This window comes from Cibotium barometz, chromosome 35, assembly GCF_041138505.1.
Source record: "Cibotium barometz isolate CiBa-2024 chromosome 35, ASM4113850v1, whole genome shotgun sequence".
NCBI classification, from domain to species: Eukaryota; Viridiplantae; Streptophyta; class Polypodiopsida; order Cyatheales; family Cibotiaceae; genus Cibotium; species Cibotium barometz.
The window spans coordinates 37,069,650-37,092,057 of record NC_141080.1 but is presented as its reverse complement, the minus strand read 5'-3'; the positions used below and the strand labels follow the sequence as shown (position 1 = coordinate 37,092,057).

At 39.9% G+C, this 22,408-nt stretch overlaps 2 protein-coding genes across 3 annotated transcripts; both read left to right on the top strand.

Annotated features, from left to right (window-relative positions):
- Positions 1–417: 417 nt before the first annotated feature.
- Positions 418–6,855, top strand: LOC147618407 (pectin acetylesterase 8-like). Of its 2 annotated transcripts, none has more exons than XM_086774836.1 (12): positions 418–900; positions 1,017–1,099; positions 1,219–1,348; positions 2,614–2,717; positions 3,043–3,129; positions 3,481–3,605; positions 4,132–4,192; positions 5,186–5,239; positions 5,587–5,664; positions 5,918–6,023; positions 6,178–6,320; positions 6,587–6,855. In XM_086774836.1, the coding sequence occupies exons 1-12, from the start codon at positions 723–725 to the stop codon at positions 6,689–6,691; spliced, it is 1,254 nt and encodes a 417-aa protein (XP_086630962.1). In that variant the 5' UTR covers positions 418–722; the 3' UTR covers positions 6,692–6,855. The 2 variants fall into 2 exon arrangements, with proteins under 2 accessions (XP_086630962.1, XP_086630965.1); XM_086774839.1 differs by having other exon boundaries at positions 659–900; positions 1,017–1,107.
- A 1,025-nt stretch (positions 6,856–7,880) lies between these two features.
- LOC147618406 (uncharacterized) lies at positions 7,881–17,089 on the top strand. The gene is made up of 3 exons (XM_086775245.1): positions 7,881–8,276; positions 8,371–8,576; positions 16,988–17,089. The coding sequence occupies exons 1-3, from the start codon at positions 8,246–8,248 to the stop codon at positions 17,087–17,089; spliced, it is 339 nt and encodes a 112-aa protein (XP_086631371.1). The 5' UTR covers positions 7,881–8,245.
- Positions 17,090–22,408: the final 5,319 nt, after the last annotated feature.

The following is a 22,408-nucleotide window of genomic DNA, read 5'->3' as shown; positions in this document are numbered from 1 at the left end:
TTGAAATCCCTTTTTCCAATGGACATTTATCTCTTCCTCTAAATTAGTGACTCCCACACAAATCATGTAAAGGTCCATGTGTCCGTACATCATCCAAGATATACTTAATCTCTACCCTTTCTCATAGCTACATTTATGTCTTCCTCTCAATTATGACTGAGTTTTGTCCCAATGAATTATTACACACACACACACACACACACACACACACACACACACATAGATGTCCACACACATGCTTTTATATCCCCTAAAGTTTTTACACCCTATACCTGACTTAGGCTTGAATTTGATGCTTTAGTAATTATTTGAGATTTCAATTTTGTAACCTTTAGTAAATTTTAAGGCATCCTTTTAAGCCTAAAGGGCCCTTGAAGCATAAAATGGGCTTCAAATTTAAGCACTGGTGAAGAGCTCGATGAAGGCAACCGTGCTGAAAGTCACGCGGTTCCCATTAGACGCACTACTTCCCCATTAGACGCACTACGCTCACTCATGCCTCAAGAGTCAAGGGCCCATATATATCACTTTAATCATGTCCAAGTAAAGCTACAAATTTTTATTTATTTTTGGTCCAAATCATGACTAAGTAGTACTAGCATAGAACTCTAGGCATAGAAGTGGTGAACTTAAGGAGCAAAAAGAGGGTTATTTTAGAGAGGGAATTGACGGACACATGCCATTAGGGGAGAGAGAGAGAGAGAGAGAGAGAGAGAGGAGTAATGGAGTCAGTGGGATGTAGAGGAGATTATGGGCTGAAGCCTACTCAAAGGCTCGTTGTAAGTGCCAGTGTGTGGTTGCTGCTGCTGGGCTCTTTCAGTTCATGGAGTGGAGTGATGTGTGTAAGTGCAGTAGCCGTTAACCTCACCACTCTTCCATCCGCAGTAAACACAGGAGCAGGTAATTATCATCAGTAAGCTTCCATGGATCTGCCATGGCGATCATTGATTAGTGCCATTGCTAATAATTATGCAGTGCCGCTAATCACTCGGAGTTGGTTCTAATGACGCTTGCAGTTTGCTTGGACGGAAGCCCCCCTGCTTACAATCTGGACAGGGGCAGCGGGTCTGGAGTAAACCGATGGTTTGTTCACCTGGACGTAAAGCCGTCTCTCTCTCACACTCTCTCACACTCTCTCTCACACACACACACACACACACACACACACACACACACGTGCGTGCGTGCGACAGATGGCGCTGATTATGGTGAAAGCAGGGAGGAGGCTGGTGCGAGAACAAGACTTCGTGCGTGATTAGGAGCAACACGTCCTTGGGATCGTCACTTCACATGGCTCAAAACTTTACCTTCAACGGCATCTTGAGCGACTCAGTCACGACTAATCCTTGTAAGTTGCAGTGATTATACTGTTTATCTTTATCTACCCATATTATATGTTAATTTTTTTAAATAAAGAATTTGACAACTAATCTACTATTTTTATTACAACCAGGATATGTTATTATATATACATAAATATATACACGCATGTATGTATATACATACATACAAATAATGTCTATATATATATATATATATATATATATATATAGAGAGAGAGAGAGAGAGAGAGAGAGAGAGAGAGAGAGAGAGTGTGTGTGTGTGTGTGTGATAGTGTGTGTATTGTGTGCAGTCATCAACGTATGAAAAATCTTTGCACAAAAGATCTACATTCTATGTAACCAAAGTTTCTACTAATCAAGGCTGAGCATAAAATCCAAGCTTCCAAATGCTCTAGTATATATATATATATGTGTGTGTGTGTATGTATAATATATGCATATTACATCATTTGGAATACATATATGTGTGTGTGTGTGTGTATAATATACATGAACGCTTATATGTATTCCAAATGATGTAATATGCATATATTATACACACACACACACACATAAGCATTCATATATATTATACACACACACACACACACACACACATATGTCTGGATGTCTGTATGTACACATGTATATATGTATACTAGAGCATTTGGAAGCTGGGGTTTTATGCTTGATTAGAAGAAACTTTTTCTGCATTGAATGATGCAGATATTATACACACACACACATAATATATATGTGTGTGTATGTACACACACACATAAATATATATATATATGTATGTAAAGTCAATATTAGGTAATTTGGGAAAAATCTCACATTTTGGGAATCAATTACTCCATATAGTTTTGGACATATCTTAAACATACTAACTCCAAATTTGTCGGAGATCATAGATTTAGATTCTACTCTTCAAGATCTTTCCTATGATATGTCACATGAGGGGGTTTTGACAAACTTTTGGACAAGTTCACCATGCTCCCATTTTTCAAACGGGAATGGGATTTTTCCCAAATTATCTAATATGGTGTTTGTATATTATAGCATTTGGAAGCTTGGATTTTATGCTTGATACGAAGAAACTTTTGTTGCATTAAATGGAGATATTTTATGTAACAAGCTTTCGTATATTGACAACACACACTTTACTTTTACTTGTCACATCTCTCTTGCTTGTGTGTGTGTGTGTGTGTGAGAGAGAGAGAGAGAGAGAGAGAGAGAGAGAGAGAGAGAGAGAGAAAATGTTTCTTATATGCACTTTAAATGGTTTTAGATTTCTATAACTGGAATAGAGTTCTACTCCGATATTGTGATGGAGGATCATTTTCAGGGAATGTGGATTCACCAGTCTTAGTCCAACTTCTAGGAGAAATAAAGGTTTGGCAAGATAATCTAAATAAAATTTTGGTGCTAGATAGTTAGCTATGTAATATTTTTATTTCCTTACAAATTAGGTAGTAGTGGAGTGCTTAGTGCGTTTGAATTTCCTAGAAAGGCCCTTGGGATTTATGTTTTTTTCCTTTGGAGCTATAGTTAAAGTATGCCTAAATACAAACTTTTATGTCTGTAGTTTTCTCAACTTATAATTAAAGTATTCCTAAATGCAAACTTTTTAGGCTTGTAGCATGATTCCAATTTTTAGTTTTCTTGTACTAGTTTTATACTTCATTATCAATTATCAAACTCCTCTTGTGTTTTGTAGCCACGAAACCTTTATTTTAGAGGGGAAAGAATCTGGAAAGCTTTAATTGAACATCTTCTTCTCATTGGCATGGACAAGGCTGAAAAGGTATGAAGTGCTTGTATGTTTCATTTTAAAACATTCATTTTCTTTGAGGGCCTGTTGCACTGCCTATATTTTTCACTTTGGGTTGAATCAAGTATAATACTATTTGCAAAGATTACACAAGATTTAACAACAATACTTTTTCACTTCAACTCCTACACATAATATTAGGTAAAGGCATTGAGTAATTTTTTCCATCCATAAGAGTCCTCAAATCTTTGTATTTTCTCTGTATGTTGTGATTGGATCTCTTTTGATGTATAGCAAGTTGCTTTTCATGACTCAAACAAGATTTTGGCTTAAATCCTTGTAAAAGAGGAAACTTTCACTTACAATGGATCTACCGAATCGTAGGCCCTTCTTTCGGGAAATTCAGCTGGAGGCCTAGCATCAATGATTCATTGCAACTTTTTCAAAGAGATGTTGGCACCTAGCACAGACACAAAGTGCCTTAGTGATGGGGGTTTCTTCATTGATGTGTATATCACTTGACTAGACTTATCTCATTTATATGTTTTTTGTTGTGTAAAAAAGGAATATAAAATAAAGATCTTGCATAACATGAAATTTGGAATGGATTATCCAATGTTTTAATGCCTAGATTATATACACTCTTTAGATCCATACATGATTTTGCTAGAGTAAGGAACTACTACTTCCATTTTCTAGTTTTGGGTTTGTATTATGTATGGAATTTCGTTTTAGTGAAAGAAAGTGGTGGGCTATTCTTGTATGTCTAGAGATATGTCTCTAGATACTTGTTGATTCCTAAATTCTAAAAATTGTTTTGAAACCTTTTTCTCTTTCTTAGATATGCAATATAGGCATAACATTTTTTTTGAGTGTGACATACTTTTGCTAATGTCTGCATGATCTTCATAGCTAAATCTTGTAATAAATAAGCATAGGTGAGTACTTTTTGAATTAAGAGTTTTTACATTTCTTGGGCATCAAGGATAATGTAATATATCTAAAAGTAAAAATTTAGTGACCCATTTTCTATAGGGAGGACGTAAGTGGACATTTTTCTTTTCGACAATTTTTCTCAGATGTCGTGGAATTACAGGTACAAAACATGATTTCTTTCTCCTATAATTTTCAACCATTTCAAAAAGTTGCTAATGTGTGTGTAACCTAGCAAGGATGAAACATGCTTTCATACTCCTCTATTTCTTAACCCCTTTAAAACGTTATCAATGGGTGTGTATCCTAGCAATGTGAGTTTGTCATTGGGAAGGAGGAGATCTCAAGTTCAAATCCTTCTAGATGGGATCCCTTGTGGCATTAGAGCCATTTTAGACATAATTGTCATTGGGAAGGAGGAGATCTCGAGTTCAAGTCCCTCTAGATAGGCTCCCTTGTGGCATGTGTCGCCTTTGGGGGTGGGGGGGATTAAGCTACCTTTAGTGGGGGAACTTAGGTTGCTACTACAAAAAAGTATATATTCAAAAGAAAAAAGGGGAAAGCAAACCTTTCAAAAGTTTAAGGTTTATGGGAAACCTTAATTTTCATACAACCCACCAAAGAAAATCCACCCAAGAAATAAGGAACTAGAACACAAAAAAATCATCTTTTTAAAATGGGCACATTGAAATGTGAGACAATTATTAGGATGTATCTTTTTAAAATGAACACATTGAAATGTTAGATAATTATTAGGGCCAAAATTCAAATTAAATTAGGTACAAAGTTGGACATTGTAAAAAGAACAAAGAATTGTACTAGTTTTCATGTGATTAGTCTTATCTAAATATTATATTTATTTTCATATGACTAGTCTTGTCTAAATTATTTTTTCATATGACTAGTCTTGTTTAAATATTGTATTAATTTTCATATGACTACTCTTGTCTAAATATTGTATTTTTTTTCGTATGACTAGTCTTGTCTTAATATTATATTTTTTTTCATATGACTAGTCTTGTCTTAATATTATATTTGTTTTCATATGAATAGTCTTGTCTTGATATTGTATTTGTTTTCATATGACTAGTCTTGTCTTAATATTGTATTTGATTTCATGTCTAATCCTCACATATGTGTGATTTTGTTTCTTCAGAATATAACAAGTACTCTCCCAAATGACTGTATAAAACAACATAGTCCAGTTGAGGTAATATAAGTAACATTGTGCACATTTTGATATATGATATATATCCAACTTAAATTCTATCCCTCTCTCTCTCTCTCTCTCTCTCTCTCTCTCTCTCTCTCACACACACACACACACACACACATTTTTATGCCCATTTATGAACTACAACATTTCATTCCATTCTTGTCTTGCTATTCTAGTGTGATGTCACAATAGACTAGTCTATCATATTTTGATATTTTCATACAACCTTGAACTACATTAACTCTCAATATAGTGTTTCAAACAAAAAATCATCATGGAAGAGATCAATATGCATTTTAATAATTAAAGTAGTTTGTTTCTTTGGATTACATTTTTTGTAGTGCTTCTTTCCACACAATTTGATTCAATATATCAAGGTTCCTCTCTTCATTTTGAACGCAGCATATGACTCTTGGCAGGTAAACCCCCCCTCACATTTTTGATATAATGCATTTCTTTAAAAATTAGGTCTAGGAATCTTTGTTCTTGTTTTTTTTTTTTAAAGAATGAAGTAGAAAATTGTCAAGCATGGAGCATCCCAATGCTTGTAGTTTAAATTATTATGTCCATATTGAAAATACTCCAAATGTAATTTTAATAAAAAAGTTTTTATAGTTTAGGAATTTTCAAGGACTTGTATAACCTATCTAATGACATTTATGGTGGCTTCAGTGGAATAATGTTCTTGTTCCTTCAACAGCCGATCCAAATGGGACATGGACACTATGCAAGAACAACACAAAAAATTGTTCAAATGACCAACTGAAGATTTTGCAAGGTCTTCTTTCTATTTTATTTAGTTACATTGAAATAATGAGACATTCTTGAAAAACTATGTTTGTTTTGCAGTATTGTTTTGACCTATATACCTATCCTCTTTTTTATTACACCTAAATTTTTTAACCTTAGTACTGCTAGTTTTCATTCTCTAGATTTCAGAAGACAAATGTTGGCATTTCTTAGTCCATTTGTGCCTCGTAATGAAGAAGGTCTATTCATCATATCTTGCTTCTATCATACCATTTCATTATCCAATATTCTTTGGGATACAATTGCTTCTGAAATCAACAATAAGGTACATTTTCACCTCCTTTCTCTCTCTCTCTCTCTCTCTCTCTCTCTCTCTCTCTCTCACACACACACACACACACACACACACACACACACACACACACACACACACACACATTGACCTAAGCACATATGAGGGAAAATGTAGAGGTGTGAGTTCATGCAATGGACCATACAATTCGTTTAGTTTCATTTGTTTCTTTTCTTCTAATGAAATAAGAACTATTGAAAAGGTTGCTTTTTGGTTGTTTGTTATGACATGAATGAAAGACTACTGCACAAGCTGTTGGAGAGTGGTTCTTTGAAGGCACACAAGTGAAGATACTAGATTGTCCCTATCCTTGTAATCCTAATTGCATGGGTGTTTTGCTTTAAATGTTTAAATATAAAATAACTAATGTTAGTGTTTACAATAATTGTCATTAATATTTATTTTATAACAAATTTTATATACCTACGAGATTCAAGAATCCTTTAAAATTTCATAACTTGATTTTGGTTACTAATAAAAATGTCAGTGGACCTTTTTTTAAAACCAATTTTTTGTTCGGATTTGTTTCATCTCCCTCTCTCTCTCTCTCTCTCTCTCTCTCTCTCTCTCTCTCTCTCTCTCTCTCTCTCTCTCTCTCTCTCTCTCTCTCTCTCTCTCTCTCTCTCCCCCTTCATTTTATTGGATATACTCTAGTCTTGTGAAAGTATATAAGTTTTCTATGTTGAATGCTTAATTTTATGTACCCTTTGAAATAATAATTTATTTTTGGCATTAATTCTCATTTAAAAAAACTAAAACATGGTTTTAGAGTTTTAACTCTTTGAACATTGAATGCTATTAATTTGAATACTTTATACTACTTGCTTAATCCAAAACATGATTTTAGAGTTTTAACTCTTTGGACATTGAATGCTATGTATTTGGATACTTTAAAAAAAATCATATTGAATGTTAATTCAAAGTTATAAATGCTTCTTTAAATTTTATCCTTTGAAATCATGGTGTATTGGGTTTTGATATTGGTTTGAGATAGGACCACAGTAGAGGATGGATAATTACTAGAAATGGTTGATGACAATACGCTTTGAGTTATCATAATGATCATTTGGAAAGACATATATTAAATTCTTATATAATATTAAATCTCTTTAATATAGAATACTTCTAACTTCTAAATTATTGATGATAATATGCTTTGAGTTACCATAATGATCATTTGAAAGAACATACCTTAAATTCATATATAATAATATCAAATCTCTCAAATTAATACTATATAGAATACTTCTATACTTTTTTAAAAATTCACATATCATACTTGGAAAGTTGGCTTCATGTATTTTCCCAAAGATATCACACTACTATGATAACAACAAAGTAAGTAACATAAACTTTCATTATGCACTTAGTGATTTAAACAAAATAGTCATGATTTGTGTTCTGCCAAGAATTTTCTGCAAGAGGTGTGTGGTTCTAATCAAGAGGGATGGAAGGATTTGGTCAAAGCCATTTTGAATACCAAGGATATTCTCTCAATTATTACTGACCCTCATCATCCTAAAATACGCCAAGCTGTTTTGTCAGCAATGTAGTGAGCGAGATTACCACCTCCATCGATTCTTCATTAATTCAACATGCTTGTGATGCGGCTAGAATCAGCATGAAAGGGTACCAAGAAATCCATCAGGTTGTAAAAGATGCATTTCTAAGACAAGGAATCACTGGCACATTATTTCCTACACTCAAGGTGATTTCACAATGTCAAGCGTATCAATAATGATGATGTGCAGCGAGCTATAGGACAGTTTTATCACGTTGAGGGCACACTAACATTAGACACAGAGTCGAGCAGAAAGAAAATCAAGACAACAAGTACAAAGTTTCACTATGATGTTTACAATAACATCTTTGTTCATATTGAGAGACTACAACAAGCTATGGTGAAGTTCTATGGTCTTTCACCAGAAGGTGAGAACTTGCAATTGCTACTATTCATGTTTTTCAGTAGAAAATGAAGACGATTATTTTGTTTTGAATATTGTAAATTATCGTTTATTTGCAGTTTTGGGGAGCACACTTTCATTTGTACTCAAGCTAGACGAGTGCCAAATTGTGAAAGGTCAGAAGCTGGAACGTATGAGCATTACGCTCATGAATGAGGCCATGATATGTGCATGGGAAAAGACTACCAAACCAAGTTTTAGTGTGCAATTAGAGAAAGAGGTCTGGTGGCTTGGTGCATTCGAGGTACTGAAGGAGATACATGAGGTATTGACATGGATGTTTGAAAGGACTCCCTAGATAACAGATGTAATCAAAAAGCAAATTGATGGTCAACTTTTAGATGTAGAAAACATAGGAAAGTTCAAGGTGGATTGGCATCTTGGGGGAGATTTGAAGACAATTAAATGCATGATGGGTTGTGCTTAAGGCGCGACATCAAGATGGCCTTGTTCATACTGCAATGCTCATATTGATATTCCTAAGTAGAAAAAGACAAATAGAAAAGGTATACAGAAGGTTGGTTCTGTTGGGAAGGATACCTCGAAAGGTCCCAAGAAAGGGAAGAAGCAACAAGAAGATGCAGTAGATCCAACCAAGTCAACTGATGATGAATATGAGGAACAACCAAATGCAAGATGAGGAAAAACCAAATGCAAGATGGGTGGAAGGTGTCATGTCTCCTGATATGCTAGGAGAACTAAACATGAATTCAAATTGGAGCCCCATCATTAATTTTCCACTAAAGAATATTCACTTTTGCACACTTCATGCATTCATGAGAATCTTTGATCGATTGCTTAAGTGCTATACGATTATGCATTCACAATGCCTACACAAGAGAGGAAAGTTGCAACCCTTGGTAAATTAGAGCATCTTTTGAATTCTCTGGGCTGCCATGGCGGAAACATGAAAATTGAAGTAAATAAGCAGGCCTCTGGTATGTTGTACGAGGTTGCTCAAAAGGTCTCCATGACTGGATCAAAGACAAGGAGATTTTTGGAGAAGCCAGCAAACATAGAGAATTCAAAGAAGACTTGGGGACTCTGGAGAGACCTGTGTGCAATCACCACAAATGTAGATTGTCCAATGCCAGCTCTTGTAAATATGCGCAAATAGCTTTGGATAAATTTCAATAACATGGTTCACATTATGAATCAAAGTAGCACAACTGCCCAAGAACGAGCATCATTCCAACAACATATCATAGAATTCACCAAAAGTGTGCTAGGTGCCTGGGGAGAGAGTAAAGTAACACACTATATGGTAAGTTGTACAGTAAAAAAATAAACTGGCGTTTTAACCTTGACTTTTTTTAATTAAATTCTATTGTCATATGTACAGCACATAGTTTATACGCATGGTGCATATTTCATGAACAAGTATGGATCGCTGGACATGTGGAGTACCCAAGGGATGGAGAAATCACATTATAAAGCAAGAGGGGTTTATTTCAAGAGATCAAGACAGAGAGACCGATAATGAGCAGTTCGACTGGGTTGGTGAAAACATTCCTACATTGCGCAGCACCATAGGTGGCAAGACCCTACTACCAGGACAGGGTCCCCTACCTACCCCGCGGAGGAACTTGATACATAGGTACCAGAGCAATAGGAGGAGGAGGATTCAGACTATGAGAGAGACCAAGAGGAGGTTCCTACAAGTGCGCGCAAGCGTAGAAAGGTCAAGCTCTTCAAGCCAAGGAAGTCCCAGCCTCGCCAACGCACTAACACAACACAGAGAGATCCAAGGAGAAGGATGTGCCAAGGACATAGGGCTCTACAAGAAATCAAGTTTTATCAGAGGAACAGTGAGTTGCTGATAAGAAGAGCCCCTTTTGCTTGCACAGTGAAGGAGATTCTCCAATGATATAGAACAAAGTTCTGTGTGCAGGGGGGTTGCCCTTGAAGCATTGCAAGAAGCCTCCGCCGAGGCTTACCTTGTTGGGCTTTTTGAAGACACCAACCTCCTTGCAATACATGCAAAGAGGATTACCATATCGGCCAAGGACATGTAGCTAGCTTAGCGCATTCGAGGCGAGCGAGACACGATCTAGAGATCTTAGATGTTAACCTTTTTTTTGAAGCAACTCTTTTGTTTCAGACCCCCCTTTGTAACAAGCCTATCTGGCTTTCATTTGTAACCTTCTGATAATTAAAATTTTAAGTTTCTCTTACAATATCTCGGTGTCATCATGTTTGTTTAACATGGAGTGTCTATCATGTGCCAGTTTGTCACCTAAGGCATCAGAAATGCTCCTGGAGGAAGGACTACGGAAGCTGTGCCAGAACAGTGCAAATTTGGCCTCTTTGCGCAATGACAATGTAGGCTCAAAATTTGCACTATTCTGGCACTTCTCCCCTAGCCACTCAGGATCGTTTTTGATGCATTTATAATGAAGTTGAGCACACTAATTGTGAGAAACAGTAGTTTATAAGATAAAAACACCTTTAATCATGTGTAAAAATATAGTGTTTATCATCCAATGCATCAGAATTGCTCCTAGAGGACTGGGAAAGCTATGCCAGAACAGTGCGAATTTAAGCTCTGCAGCGGTGATGCAGGCTCAAAATTCACACTGTTCTGGCACTGCTCTCCTAGCCACTCAGGATCATTTCTGATGCATTCATAATGAAGTTGAGTACACTAATTGTGAGAAACAATAGTTTATAAGACAAAAATAGCTTTAATCATGTGTAAAATTACATTGTTTGTCAAATGCATCATAATTGCTCTTGGAGGACTAGGGAAGCTATGCTAGAACAGTGCGAATTTAGGCTCTGCAGAGTGGCAATGCAGGCTCAAAATTCGCACTGTTCTGACACTGCTCTACCAGCCACTCAGGATCATTTCTGATGCATTTATAATGAAGTTGAGTACATTAATTATAAAAACTGTAATTTACAAAATAAAAATACCTTTAATCATGTGTAAAAATACATTATTTGTCATCCAATGCATCAGAATTGCTCCTGGAGGGCTGGGGAAGCTATGCCAGAACAGTGCAAATTTGGGCTCTACAGCAGCGGTGCAGGCTCAAAATTTGGACTATTCTGGCATTGCTCCCCCAGCCACTCAGAATCATTTCTGATGCATTTATAATCAAGTTGAGTACATTGATTATGAGAAACAGTAATTTACAAGATAAAAATACCTTTGATCATGTGTAAAAATACATTATTTGTCATCCAATGCATCAAAATTGCTCCTGAAGGAGGGCTGGGAAAGCTGTGCCAAAACAGTGCGAATTTGGGCTCTACAGCAGTGGTGCAGACTCAAAATTTGCACTGTTTTGGCACTACTCCCCCAGGTTCCTAGGGTCATTTCTGATGCATTCACAACTAGAGAAAACAATGATATACTTGATGAAAATAAGTTTGCAAAAATTGTATTGTATTCATAATAAGAAGTGATACATCATCTTTACAAAAGCTTTCTTACAATATTGAGCTTCCTTCTCTTGTTTTGGACAGAGTGTGCTCAAGGAGTGATTGGGCTATTTCTTGAGGATCCTCTATGCCTATGGTTTTGGCTATACCTATACGAGCAAGAAGCTTACCCTTGAATCTAGAACCAAAAACATCGAAGGCAAGGGATTTTTTAATTAGAACTATACATTTGGTGCTTTGTGCCATCATAGAGGTTACATAGAGCACCTTAGAGAGGGCTTTCAAAAAGAAGAGAGTTGAAGGCAGATTGAGGGGTGTAGTCCCTGTGGATAATGGCGATGCCATCCATAGGAAGTCGACCAAGATAGTGCGCTAACGCAGCATCATGTCCATGGACCTTGGCCTAGTCTCTGCTGCCGCCGCCTCTCCCAGCAAATGTGTCAATTTCAACCACCCTCTGCAATCAAAGGAAAAATCAAAATATTTTCCTATACATAATTACAAATGTTTCTAGGTTGTAAAAGGTCAATTATTACCTCTTGCTCAATGTCTTCTTTTACCGTGCTGGTGGTGGGGGGCGGAGAGGTCAATCGAGGATTTAGCCTCATCCTTTTTTGGTGCTTTGGTCTCCTCCATCACTCCAGCAAGGGTATCCTTTTCAGCCTCTAGCTTGTCTTGTAAGGTTGTGAATTCCTCCTCTGGAACTAGGGCTTGCTCCGCGGTCTCAACCACAGTTTCCTTGACCAAAGCAACTGTCTCTGTGAAAGATTCTCCAAGGGGTAATATAGCACTATCTAGGTGAGGACCGAGGTTAGACATATCAAGGTCCCACCTCACATCGCGTGCATATAATGCCCAAGCATTCATCTATTTTCAAGCCAACTGCCTTTTTAAGGTTATGAAGAAATAAGTATTCTTCACCTTCCACCACAATGGTGCTCAAGAGATTGATCTCAAGCTCTAGCAGCACCTTGCTCTCCTCGTGTGGGGGAGATGCCCCCGTATCTTCTACTACAGTGGGCTGTTCAGCTGCAGATTGTGCATCTGATGCAAGCTGCTCTTCCACACCAGCACTCGTTCCTACTGCATTCACTTCCTTGTCATCCCTCAAATACTCTGCCAACTGCAATGTAGGCATCTCTACCTCCTCATCCAAATCCTCATCTGATGAGGAACGAAAAAGTGGCGATCCACAAGAGGAACCTAGTTCCTAAATTGCCCTTCCCCAACCTCTTCACCTCCTGCTTATTGAAGGTACAGTAAGCTCCTACGGGGATGCAGATGTTGATGAAGCGTTCAAGGCGTTGGATGTAGGGGCGGGCATATTGTTGAATGTACTTAAGCAGATCAACAGGCACCCATCAATCATTGGGGCAATGGGGAAAGGAGATGGAGTGGGGAGCCAAGTATTGCTTCATGTATGCAATCTGCGTGTCTCGTAATGTTGGTACGCAAGGGCGAGCGACTTTTCAAAGTGGACTTCATGAGAGAACATGACAAAGAGCTCGCTCTTGCCCGCCCACGGGGGGTGGTGGGGAGGAACTCACAGAAGTTGTCAAAGTGGGTAGCCATGTGAATGCAAAGAGATAGTGTGAGCTCATGCTTGGTTTCTATCGCGTGAAAATGAGAAAGAAGGCACCTTTGGCTATTTATAGTTAAAATTTAAAGTTTGGCCTTTTCACACTAGACCGCTAGAAAAAAAAATACAGTTTGTAAAAATATTAAGATTTCAATTAAACAAAGATTGGTTAAAAAAGAGCCTGCTACAAAATTACAAGCATGTCATCTAATCTAAAATTGTTATAATGTCTTCATTTTTTCCCCTCTTGTGACATTTACTTCATGTTGATCTCCATCTCCTTGTTGACTTGAAAGCTTGTCTCATTGCTGCCTTCACCTCGATCCTGAAACTCTTGCCCCTCACGTGCATCAAAACAGAGGCTATTTTCCCATATACTCAGTTCATCTTCAAGCTCTTCCACATGCCTACTATGTGTTGGTAGGGCTATGCGCCTTGTTGAAAATTCAAGGTCCCCCATTTGCCATGATTCTGTGACCATGGTTGTCCCCTCCTTACGCTTCCCAATCTGTAAAAATATAGAAAGTGGCACAGTATAACCAGAAAGTGTAAGGGTTAATCCTAGACATGTAGTGAAATCAGATATACCTTTCTTCTCATCAACTTGAAACTTGACTCTTCCACAAAAGCCCATGATGCTAAAGTGTTGACGCAGGTCTGCTAGGATCCAATGCTGTTGCTTGCTTTGCCACTCGCTCAATCCATCCATTTTGCATCATCACATCTACCTCAATAGGCATAATTTCTTCTTCTAAGGCTTGAAGTGAGATCCATGATGGTAGTGCAGACGCATGTACAAAATAGAGTGTGCCTTCAAGAACCTGAAAGACACTGTAGAATCTACTACATTGCACTTGTACACATCACCTTGATGTGACCCCTCATTAAGCTCCCAACCCTCTCCTAGTAATCCTTGAATGAGGTCAGACCGTACCTCCTTACAAATATACACTGTTTTTGTTTGGTGCATTGGCATGGAATTGAATATGTGCACAAAAACATGTAAAGGATAAAACCAATTTAGCCCTACTGACCTAGATGCCTTTGAAAACTTGAGTGATGTCTTGATATCACTTACCATCTTAAACTTTAAGCATAAGATGGTCCAAGCATCAAGTTTGGGCCATTTGGGATTGTTAAGAGGGGGGTTGGGGATCTCTTCTAGCTTGCCAAATAAACTTGTTTTTTTATCTACAAAATATGAGTGAGAAAAGAAAAAGATATTGTTCTGTACAAGATCACTTGGGCTTTGAGATACAAACATTGCCTCTCCAATGGATGCATGCATAGCATAGAAAACTCCAGTGAGGCTTTGGAGTGGTTGTTCCTCAACATAATTAGAGGGGAAAATATCTGCAGAGAGACATAAGAAAATGGAGAATCATAAGAAAATTTGAAACAAAAAATCCAATATTAGCATGTTGTTAAAGGTTTGTTTATGTTACATTGACAATTTGAAGGAAACCTTGGTCGTTGGCCTTGAATGTACAGGTCTCCAAGGGTATACACATGTTGCACTATGGCAACCAGTCCTTCCTTCTTAGTATGCTTGAAGCCTTGTAGCTGCCCCTTCCAATGATGTAGCTGCCCCTTCCAATGATGTAGCATATTCCCCAGTTGACGCACTCGATATGGTCCCTTAGAGCTTGGCTGCATGTAGACCCAAGCCCCAACCCTGAATCTTGTTGGAGCCCAAACTCCATTCTCATCTCTTGTGTTATGTAGCACAAGCTCTTCCACCTTCTCCCTAGGTCTTCTCACATTACTGGAAGAGGCCATGGTGGTAAGAAAAGAGAAGAAGGGAAAAGAAAAGCTTGTTTTACAACAGAGGAGTGGAGAGGAGAGAAAGTTCAGGGTTTTCAGTGCAGCAATGGAAAGCATAAAAGAGGGTTAGAGTTTGAGAATAGGCTTCCTGAACCTAGAGTAGACTAAAGAGGGATAGAGTTTTTGCAGCAATGGAGAGGGAGGGAGCTTGAGAGAGAGAGAGAGAGAGAGGGAGATTGAGAGGGAGAGGGAGCTTGAGAAGGATGCAGAGCTTGAGAGGGATGGAGTTTCTGCAGCAATGGAGAGCTTAGAAAAGGAAGAAAGAGGAAGAGGGAGCTTGAGACTGAGGGAGCTTGACAAGGAGGGAGAGCTTGAGAGGTATGGAGTTTCTGCAGCAATGGAGAGCTTAGAAGAGGAAGAAAAATGAGCTTTCCAAACCTAGAGTATGTTGGGGGAAAGTTTGAGAGGGAAAACACACTTTTGGGAAAAAATTAAAATTTTTTAATTTTTAGGGTTTTTAATCTGCGCGATTCTAGGTGGGGGGGACCTCTAAGTTTGGGGCCAAGAGGTAGGGGAACAAGAGTAGTAATTAGGCCCCATTAGGAAACCAAAGCCTAGGCCCCCTAGGGTCAAAGAAGTTAAAAATGTGCACCCAGCCCTCTTCCTATTGGTCCATTCCTAATCAAAAGTTAATCCAAGAGGCCCTCTTTGGGTCCAAAAAATTCCTAATGACTTTCAACTGTCACACTGAATGAATGATACTCTGTATGCAACTTCACAGGATGAGGTTACCATAGTTGGTTACTTCTTATGCTTAGCCAAGTGTTCTTAGCCATGAGATGCATGATTTGCCAATAAAGAAGTAGTTTTTTTTCTAGATTTGGACTATCCTGTATCATAATCACTTTACCAATTAGAATCAGAGAAGGCTTGCAATTGTAAATCACCCCCTTGGCATAGAATAATCCAAGGTCTTGAGTGCCTTATAATAAGTATCTAAAGATACATCTTGGAAATGCATAAACTTTGAAAGATGAGACACACGAAAGTGAATGTTTGGTCATGAGTTGCATCATGTTCAATACATTAGTAGCACAAAGAAATGCTCTTTAACATGAATCTAACTATCTCCACTAGAGTTGTGTTTCTTCTCTCAGTAACACCATTTTGCTATGGTGTATAAGTAGTTATGCATTGATTCTTAATGTCTTTTTGTGCCAAAAAGTCTTTGAAAGAATTATATAAGTATTCCCCCTCTATTTATACAGAGGGTTTGGACTTTTAAACTAGCTTCATTGACAACCAAAGTTGGTCAATTGTTAAAGATACCAATTATCTCTGTAGTTGCCAGTGAGACGTGAATCTTAGTCAAGATTAAAGCTAAAAATAGCCAATACCTTTGACTAGATAGGAGGCATTGTTGGCACACATAATAGTGTGACCATCTTGTAAAAAATTCACCAAACTTCTTCAAGAAGTAATGTGCTTAAGATATCAACTGTCTACAGTTGCACTGAGACATGAATCTTGGTCGATTGTTAAAGATATCAACTATCAGTGCACTTGCACTGAGACATGAATATTGGTTTGGATTAAAGCTAGAAATAACTAATTTAGGTCTGTCCTCGGATTTGGCAAGAAGGCTCATCAATAGAGGGAGTATGTTAAAAAAAAATCGTACCACAATTTGGGGTACTTGGGGGATTGATGGAAAGCGTTATAGCTTATCGAGAAGGCGGTCTCCATCATATCTTTGAAGGTTTGGAGGTGCAGGCGGGCACCCACTGGATTTGTTCGTAGTCTAAAGAGCTTCTTGAGTGTGGGGCCTTTATTGATGTCGAAGGCAAGGCCTTGGGCTCATTCATGGTAGTGGTGCCATGTGGGGAACTCCACCAAAATAGTGAACGATGAGCTGAAAAAGCAGATGATGGTGGCGATTATGGCAGGGTCAGGATCCTAGGCCTGGCGCGAGGATGGGCAGATGGGAAGTAGGCCACGTTGATTCGGAGATGGCAGGGGGCTTTGCAATACTCAAACCAAATTTGTAGCTTGAAGAGGAAATGACACCGCCAAATTGGATGCTCACCCATAAGATCAAATGTGAGGGGCGACCATCAAGGTTGGTGGGCCGGATGTGGCCACCGCGCGTTGGCGGTGCAAGTGCTATCACTTCCAAGCATCCATCTTGGCATCGATGTAGAGCCAAAGGACATGAATGTCCATGTGGTCGGTGATCTTTGTTAGGGGCACTTGTTGGAGCTGTCCACCCCGGGCAGAATGCAGTTGGCTTGCTCAAATTTTATGCAGTCTAGAGGAACATGACAATTGAGGGAATTGAGGGGGGATCCACCTCGTCTGCTCCTATGGGGTTTGTTGAGGGATTTTGCCTTCTTCCAGGGGTGGGGCTAAAGGTAAGTTGAAGGGTTGGAGTTTGTGAGGCGGAGGAGTTGTGGAGGTTGAGGGGGGGAGGTGCCAAGCAAGGCATCGAGGAGAGAATGTGGGTGTGCCACTGTAGAAGGGAGGTCCTTGGGGAGCACTGGGCAGGCCAAATCCTAAATGGAGAGAGGAAGGTGGGAAGGGTGGTGTTGGGGAAGGAGGTAGCGAGGGAACACGAGGTGGGGTGGTATGTAGTGAGGGAAAGAGGGGAAGGGTGGTGGGGGAAGAGGGTGGAGGAAGGAAGCTAGTGCCTGAGAGGATTTTGGCATGGAGGGTGGGTGGTTCAAGGGAGCATTGGTGGGCACCAGTAGAGCGGGTGGGTTGGATGGCGATTGCAAGTCAGAGCTTGGGTGGGAGTGGGAGTGTGAGCCAAGAGGAGGTTAATGGGGGCCAGGGGGGTCTCCTTTAGTGAAATGAACAGCACCCTCATCATCATCATCGTCCCTTTTTTTGGCAGGGTTTCCCCACAGGGGCGTCTGCCAAGCGTTTGGAGAAGAAAAGGGCCTTTAACTCGCAAACCTCTTCAAGAGTGAAGTCATGCAGAAAAGAAATGTGGAAATCATTGAATTGGAGGATGGTGGTTGAGGCGATGACCTGTGTGGTACATGATGCGGGTGTTGAAGACAAGGAGGTTGGATGGGTAGTAAGGGGAGAGGGTGTGACGACCGAGAGCCTCTTAAGCTGATTGGACAGTTATCCAACCGTGATGTTCTAGGTAAACAAGGCAGATTACAAATTTGGACAAGGCATAGGGGTACTATATAGGGAGAACCTTCGAAATCCAACACCTACCTCTATAGCTCAGTTGGTGTTGCACATCTCAATGAAGTAGAGGCAGTTGAGGAGGTCGGGTCATCCCCAAGGCTGCATGGTAAGCAAACCACCAAGCCCAATCTACTCCAAGCAGGCAACGACAGTTGGTTCGATGGCACGGTAGAAAAGCTTCCTAGTAGAGCAACATGTGCTCTACTTTGTGGGTGTTCTTCATCAAGCTGCGGATGGCATGGCCATCGACTTGCTTCATCAATGCCTCACCCAGATGGGAGAGCTGGGTTGGGTGCCTGCCATACTCCTTGAAGTGGTGGCCTATGCTCCCTCTCTTCTTCTAGGGAGTGTGAATGACAACCTTGAGAGAGGAGTCAAAGATCTCAGGAGTAGCAATGGGAGTGGCGGGGTGGCAAGTGGAAATGAAGCTGTGAAAATTTGGGATAAAAAAATGGCAAGAGTTCGACTAGGGAGCAAGAAGAAAAGCGATAAAAATGAATAGAGGTGGGCCCTTATATAGATTTGCAGAGGAGGTACGTCCGTGGCTTCATAGAGGAATGAGTGTGGCTCCGTGGGGGAATGACCATGGTTTGGACAAGCAAACGGGCATGGATCGACAAAAGGAAATGGATGTGGCTTGGGGTACGTGAACGGCAACAGCTTGCGGTAAGTGAATGGCAATGGCTAGTGGTATGTGAAGGGCCGTGGTGTTGCAAGAGTGAATGGTCATGGCTTTGCAAGAGTGAACAGTCATGGCATTGTAGGAGTGAAGAGCCATTCGTCGCTTTCCCTTGGAGAGTTTTTTTTTGGCACCCTATTAATAGGTTTTGTCCCATGGGACTATGTGGTCGACACCCCATTGTGAGTTTTGTACTGACTCCTTGCCCAATTAATGATGGCAACGAGTTGGGTCCAATTGGGTGTGGGAAAGGTTGGCAACTCTTCTTTAGTTGCTGCCTCTCACAGGTGGGGCAGCTTGACAATGAGGGGTTGGGGGGATGAGAGGCTGAGTAGGGATGAAGTGTGGGAGTCATGTGATAAGGGCACGTTGGGTGGCCGAGGTTGAGGGAATATTGCTGATGGAGACAGTGGGCACAAGAGGAGTGTCCTTGGATTCATCTTGGATTTTTTGTTTGGCCTTGTATGGCAAGCTTCTAGTAGTAATGCCCAGCTTAGGCCGCCATTAGAGGTGTTGCAAACGTGATCTCGTGAGGCAAGACATTGGGCGGGCAGCTTGGGTAGCCATATTTGCCTATTGCCTTCAGAGAACTTTTGGACTTTGAGAAGATTTTTAGGTACCCACCTATAAAGTAGTTGCGATGTGAGGATGAGGTGGGATATGTCGATGGTTTTGCTTTGGTGGGGCCTTTGTTGGATGTTCTCCTTGATCTTACGGGTTTGCAGTTGCCTTGGCGAAGGTCAACATGAGGTTCTGGTGGTATGTTGTGACGTGTCGGAACCTTTGGGGTTACTGAGGTTTGAGGGGAAGGGTGAGATCTTTGAGGGATCCACAGGGTGGTAGTACCTTCATAATAACCTTGGGCAATGAGGATGTTCTTGGGTACCTAACAATGATTATTGGTGGGTTAGGTGGAAGAGGTGTGAGATGGTACCTACTGGCAGTTGGCATTGCTGGGCGAGGTTTGACAGGCTACAAAGTGTGCAGCTAATGAGGCTTTGTTGGATGGAGGATCTTGGTAGGGGAGATGCCTCTTTTTGGGTGGCATGGTTCTATATTTTTGGTAATCATTAGAGTATTTGGTGAAGAGGGTTTGGCATCTCGTGGAGGTAAGATCTGTGGCACCGGCTCTTCATCTTGCATCCTAATCAATATGACATCGGTTGTGGCCAATCCATCCTCTTCCCACCATGAGGATTTCTTCTTGCATTGTCCCTACAGGAATGACATAAAACTTTCCTTCCAAGGGGTTATTTGTAACAACACCTAAGTACCTAACAAAATGTGAAGTTATGGTAGTGAGTGGCCGGGGTGTGGAGTAAAGTTGGTCTCCTGACTGAGAGAGTCCCATGTGTCATAGGACATTAAATTATGGCTAGCATTCGTGTCTACAAGTGATAACTTTTGGGTGAAACTTTTCGGAGTGGTCATGCCTAACCACAAATGGGCAGGTTTCACTTCCAAGTCCCCTTCTTCAAGGTGAGCCATATTTACAATTTCCCTTTCCTTTTGATTTTGTGCTTGTGGTTTTGAAGGAAGCTTCAGAAGTGTCCTCACGCGATTCTTGAGAATGAGTTCCCTTGAAATGTCCTCAAAATCCATGGCACTTCTACAACTTTGCTCAAAAGAGGTATGCCCTAGATTATATAGGGAGTTATGCAGGGCTACATCTTCAAGTCCCTCTAGGAATCAACTGATCAGTATTTCGTTAGAGAACTTGTCCATATCGTTATAGTTAGAGTGAACATATCTCACTCGGTTGATATAGTCCCAAATAGATTCTCCCTCTTTCTGCTTTACATTATGCAATTGATCAATTGGACTCCAAAGTTACTTGTCTTGAGTATCCTACTTTGAAGGCCTCTTTCAAGGCATCAAAGGTAGCCTTATCTTCTACTTTTAGTAGTGACCAGAACCACTGTCCAACTTTTCCATCGAGGGTGAGGCCAAAGCCACTCACCTTAACCTAATCTTCCACCTAGCCAAATGCCTCACAGATTTGGTTAAACATCTCTAAATGAGGTATGGGGTATCCGGTTTATTTCTTTCCAATCTTGGCGCTTGGAGATGTGGGCCAGTTTATTCTCTAAGTGATAAGCTTGGAGATGTGGGCCGGTTTATTCCTTTCCAATCTTGGCTCTTGCACATCGGCTACATAGGTGCTGGTGGTACAATTCCTAAAGCTACCCCCTCCCAATTTCCATGGCTATCCTCAACATTTTTGATGTCAATCCTTCCATAGCTGGGGCAAGTGTAGGTTGGGGTACGACAAGTGGGGGGGGCGCTAGGCTTGGAAGATAATATCCTAACTGTGGACTATGCCTTAGTGGTGGGCTGATGTGCGCTTCATAAGGGTCCATATGGTTTTGGGATACACCCTGTGAGGTGAGTAGTGGTTGTATATGTGTGTCGTGTGTCATTGGAGAGTTCTGGGTAGACTCTTTCTCTTTGGTAAGAGGTATTTGGACCTTGAGGAACTGGTTCTTATAGATTGACATCATGTATGTATCTTAACTACACCAAAACGACATATCTTTTGACAACCGCCTTCTTCAAATATTCTCCTGAAAGTTCAGCTACACGAGGTTTATACTTTTTTAACACAAATTTATGATCTTTTTAATGCACATTACTCTCATTTATGAGACAGATTTGGAGAGATTATCTAACAGGAAGTGAACAACCTTCACTTCTCAAAGATGCAACCCGAGACTAAACTGCACTCAATTTTTTCTTAGTCTTTCCATGATTTCTCCCCCTCATTGAAAGATTTTTCAGGGTTTTCTTTTTATGGATGGCTTAGGCTAGTCCCAAGCTACCTAATGATTCATGGATGCCAAATTTAACCTAATATCCTAAGATTAATGGTGGGATTAAGCTAATATGCAGTTTTTTGAATACTTAAAGAAAAACCAAAATTGATGGAATCAAGAGTAAAATTATGTTACTTGTAGCTTATTCTTTTGGTGTAGCCTCCGAAGCCCCTAATGTTCTTGATGCTCCATTGCAACTCCATTGTATAAATAAAAGAAAAATAATACAAATCAAATAAGAGTCAAACAAGCATCTCATAACCAACTTCTACCACTGGATTTGCATTCCATTTGGGCAAAATAAGACTCTAGATTAGGAATAGATTGTAAAGGACCCTAATCTAAGTGCTATCCCCAATAGCGGTGCCAAAGATGTTCACCTAAATGAGAATTCTCCTTGCATGAGAGAAGAAGAAAAAGAGAAGGGAGGAGAGAAGATGCAAGGGTTGGTTTGGGAAACATGCAAGGGTTGGTTTGGGAAACATGCATTTAGTCAACCCTAAAGAGGGTTAACTCCTCGATGTGACGCCACTAGGGATTCACTCCGCCGCCACTTGTGTAGCCATCATGTGTAAGAGAGAGAGACCAAGAAGAAGGAGAAGAATGGAGAAGGTAGGAAGCATCACCTAAAAAGCACACACATGCAATCAAGCAAGTAAGCATGCATCAACACA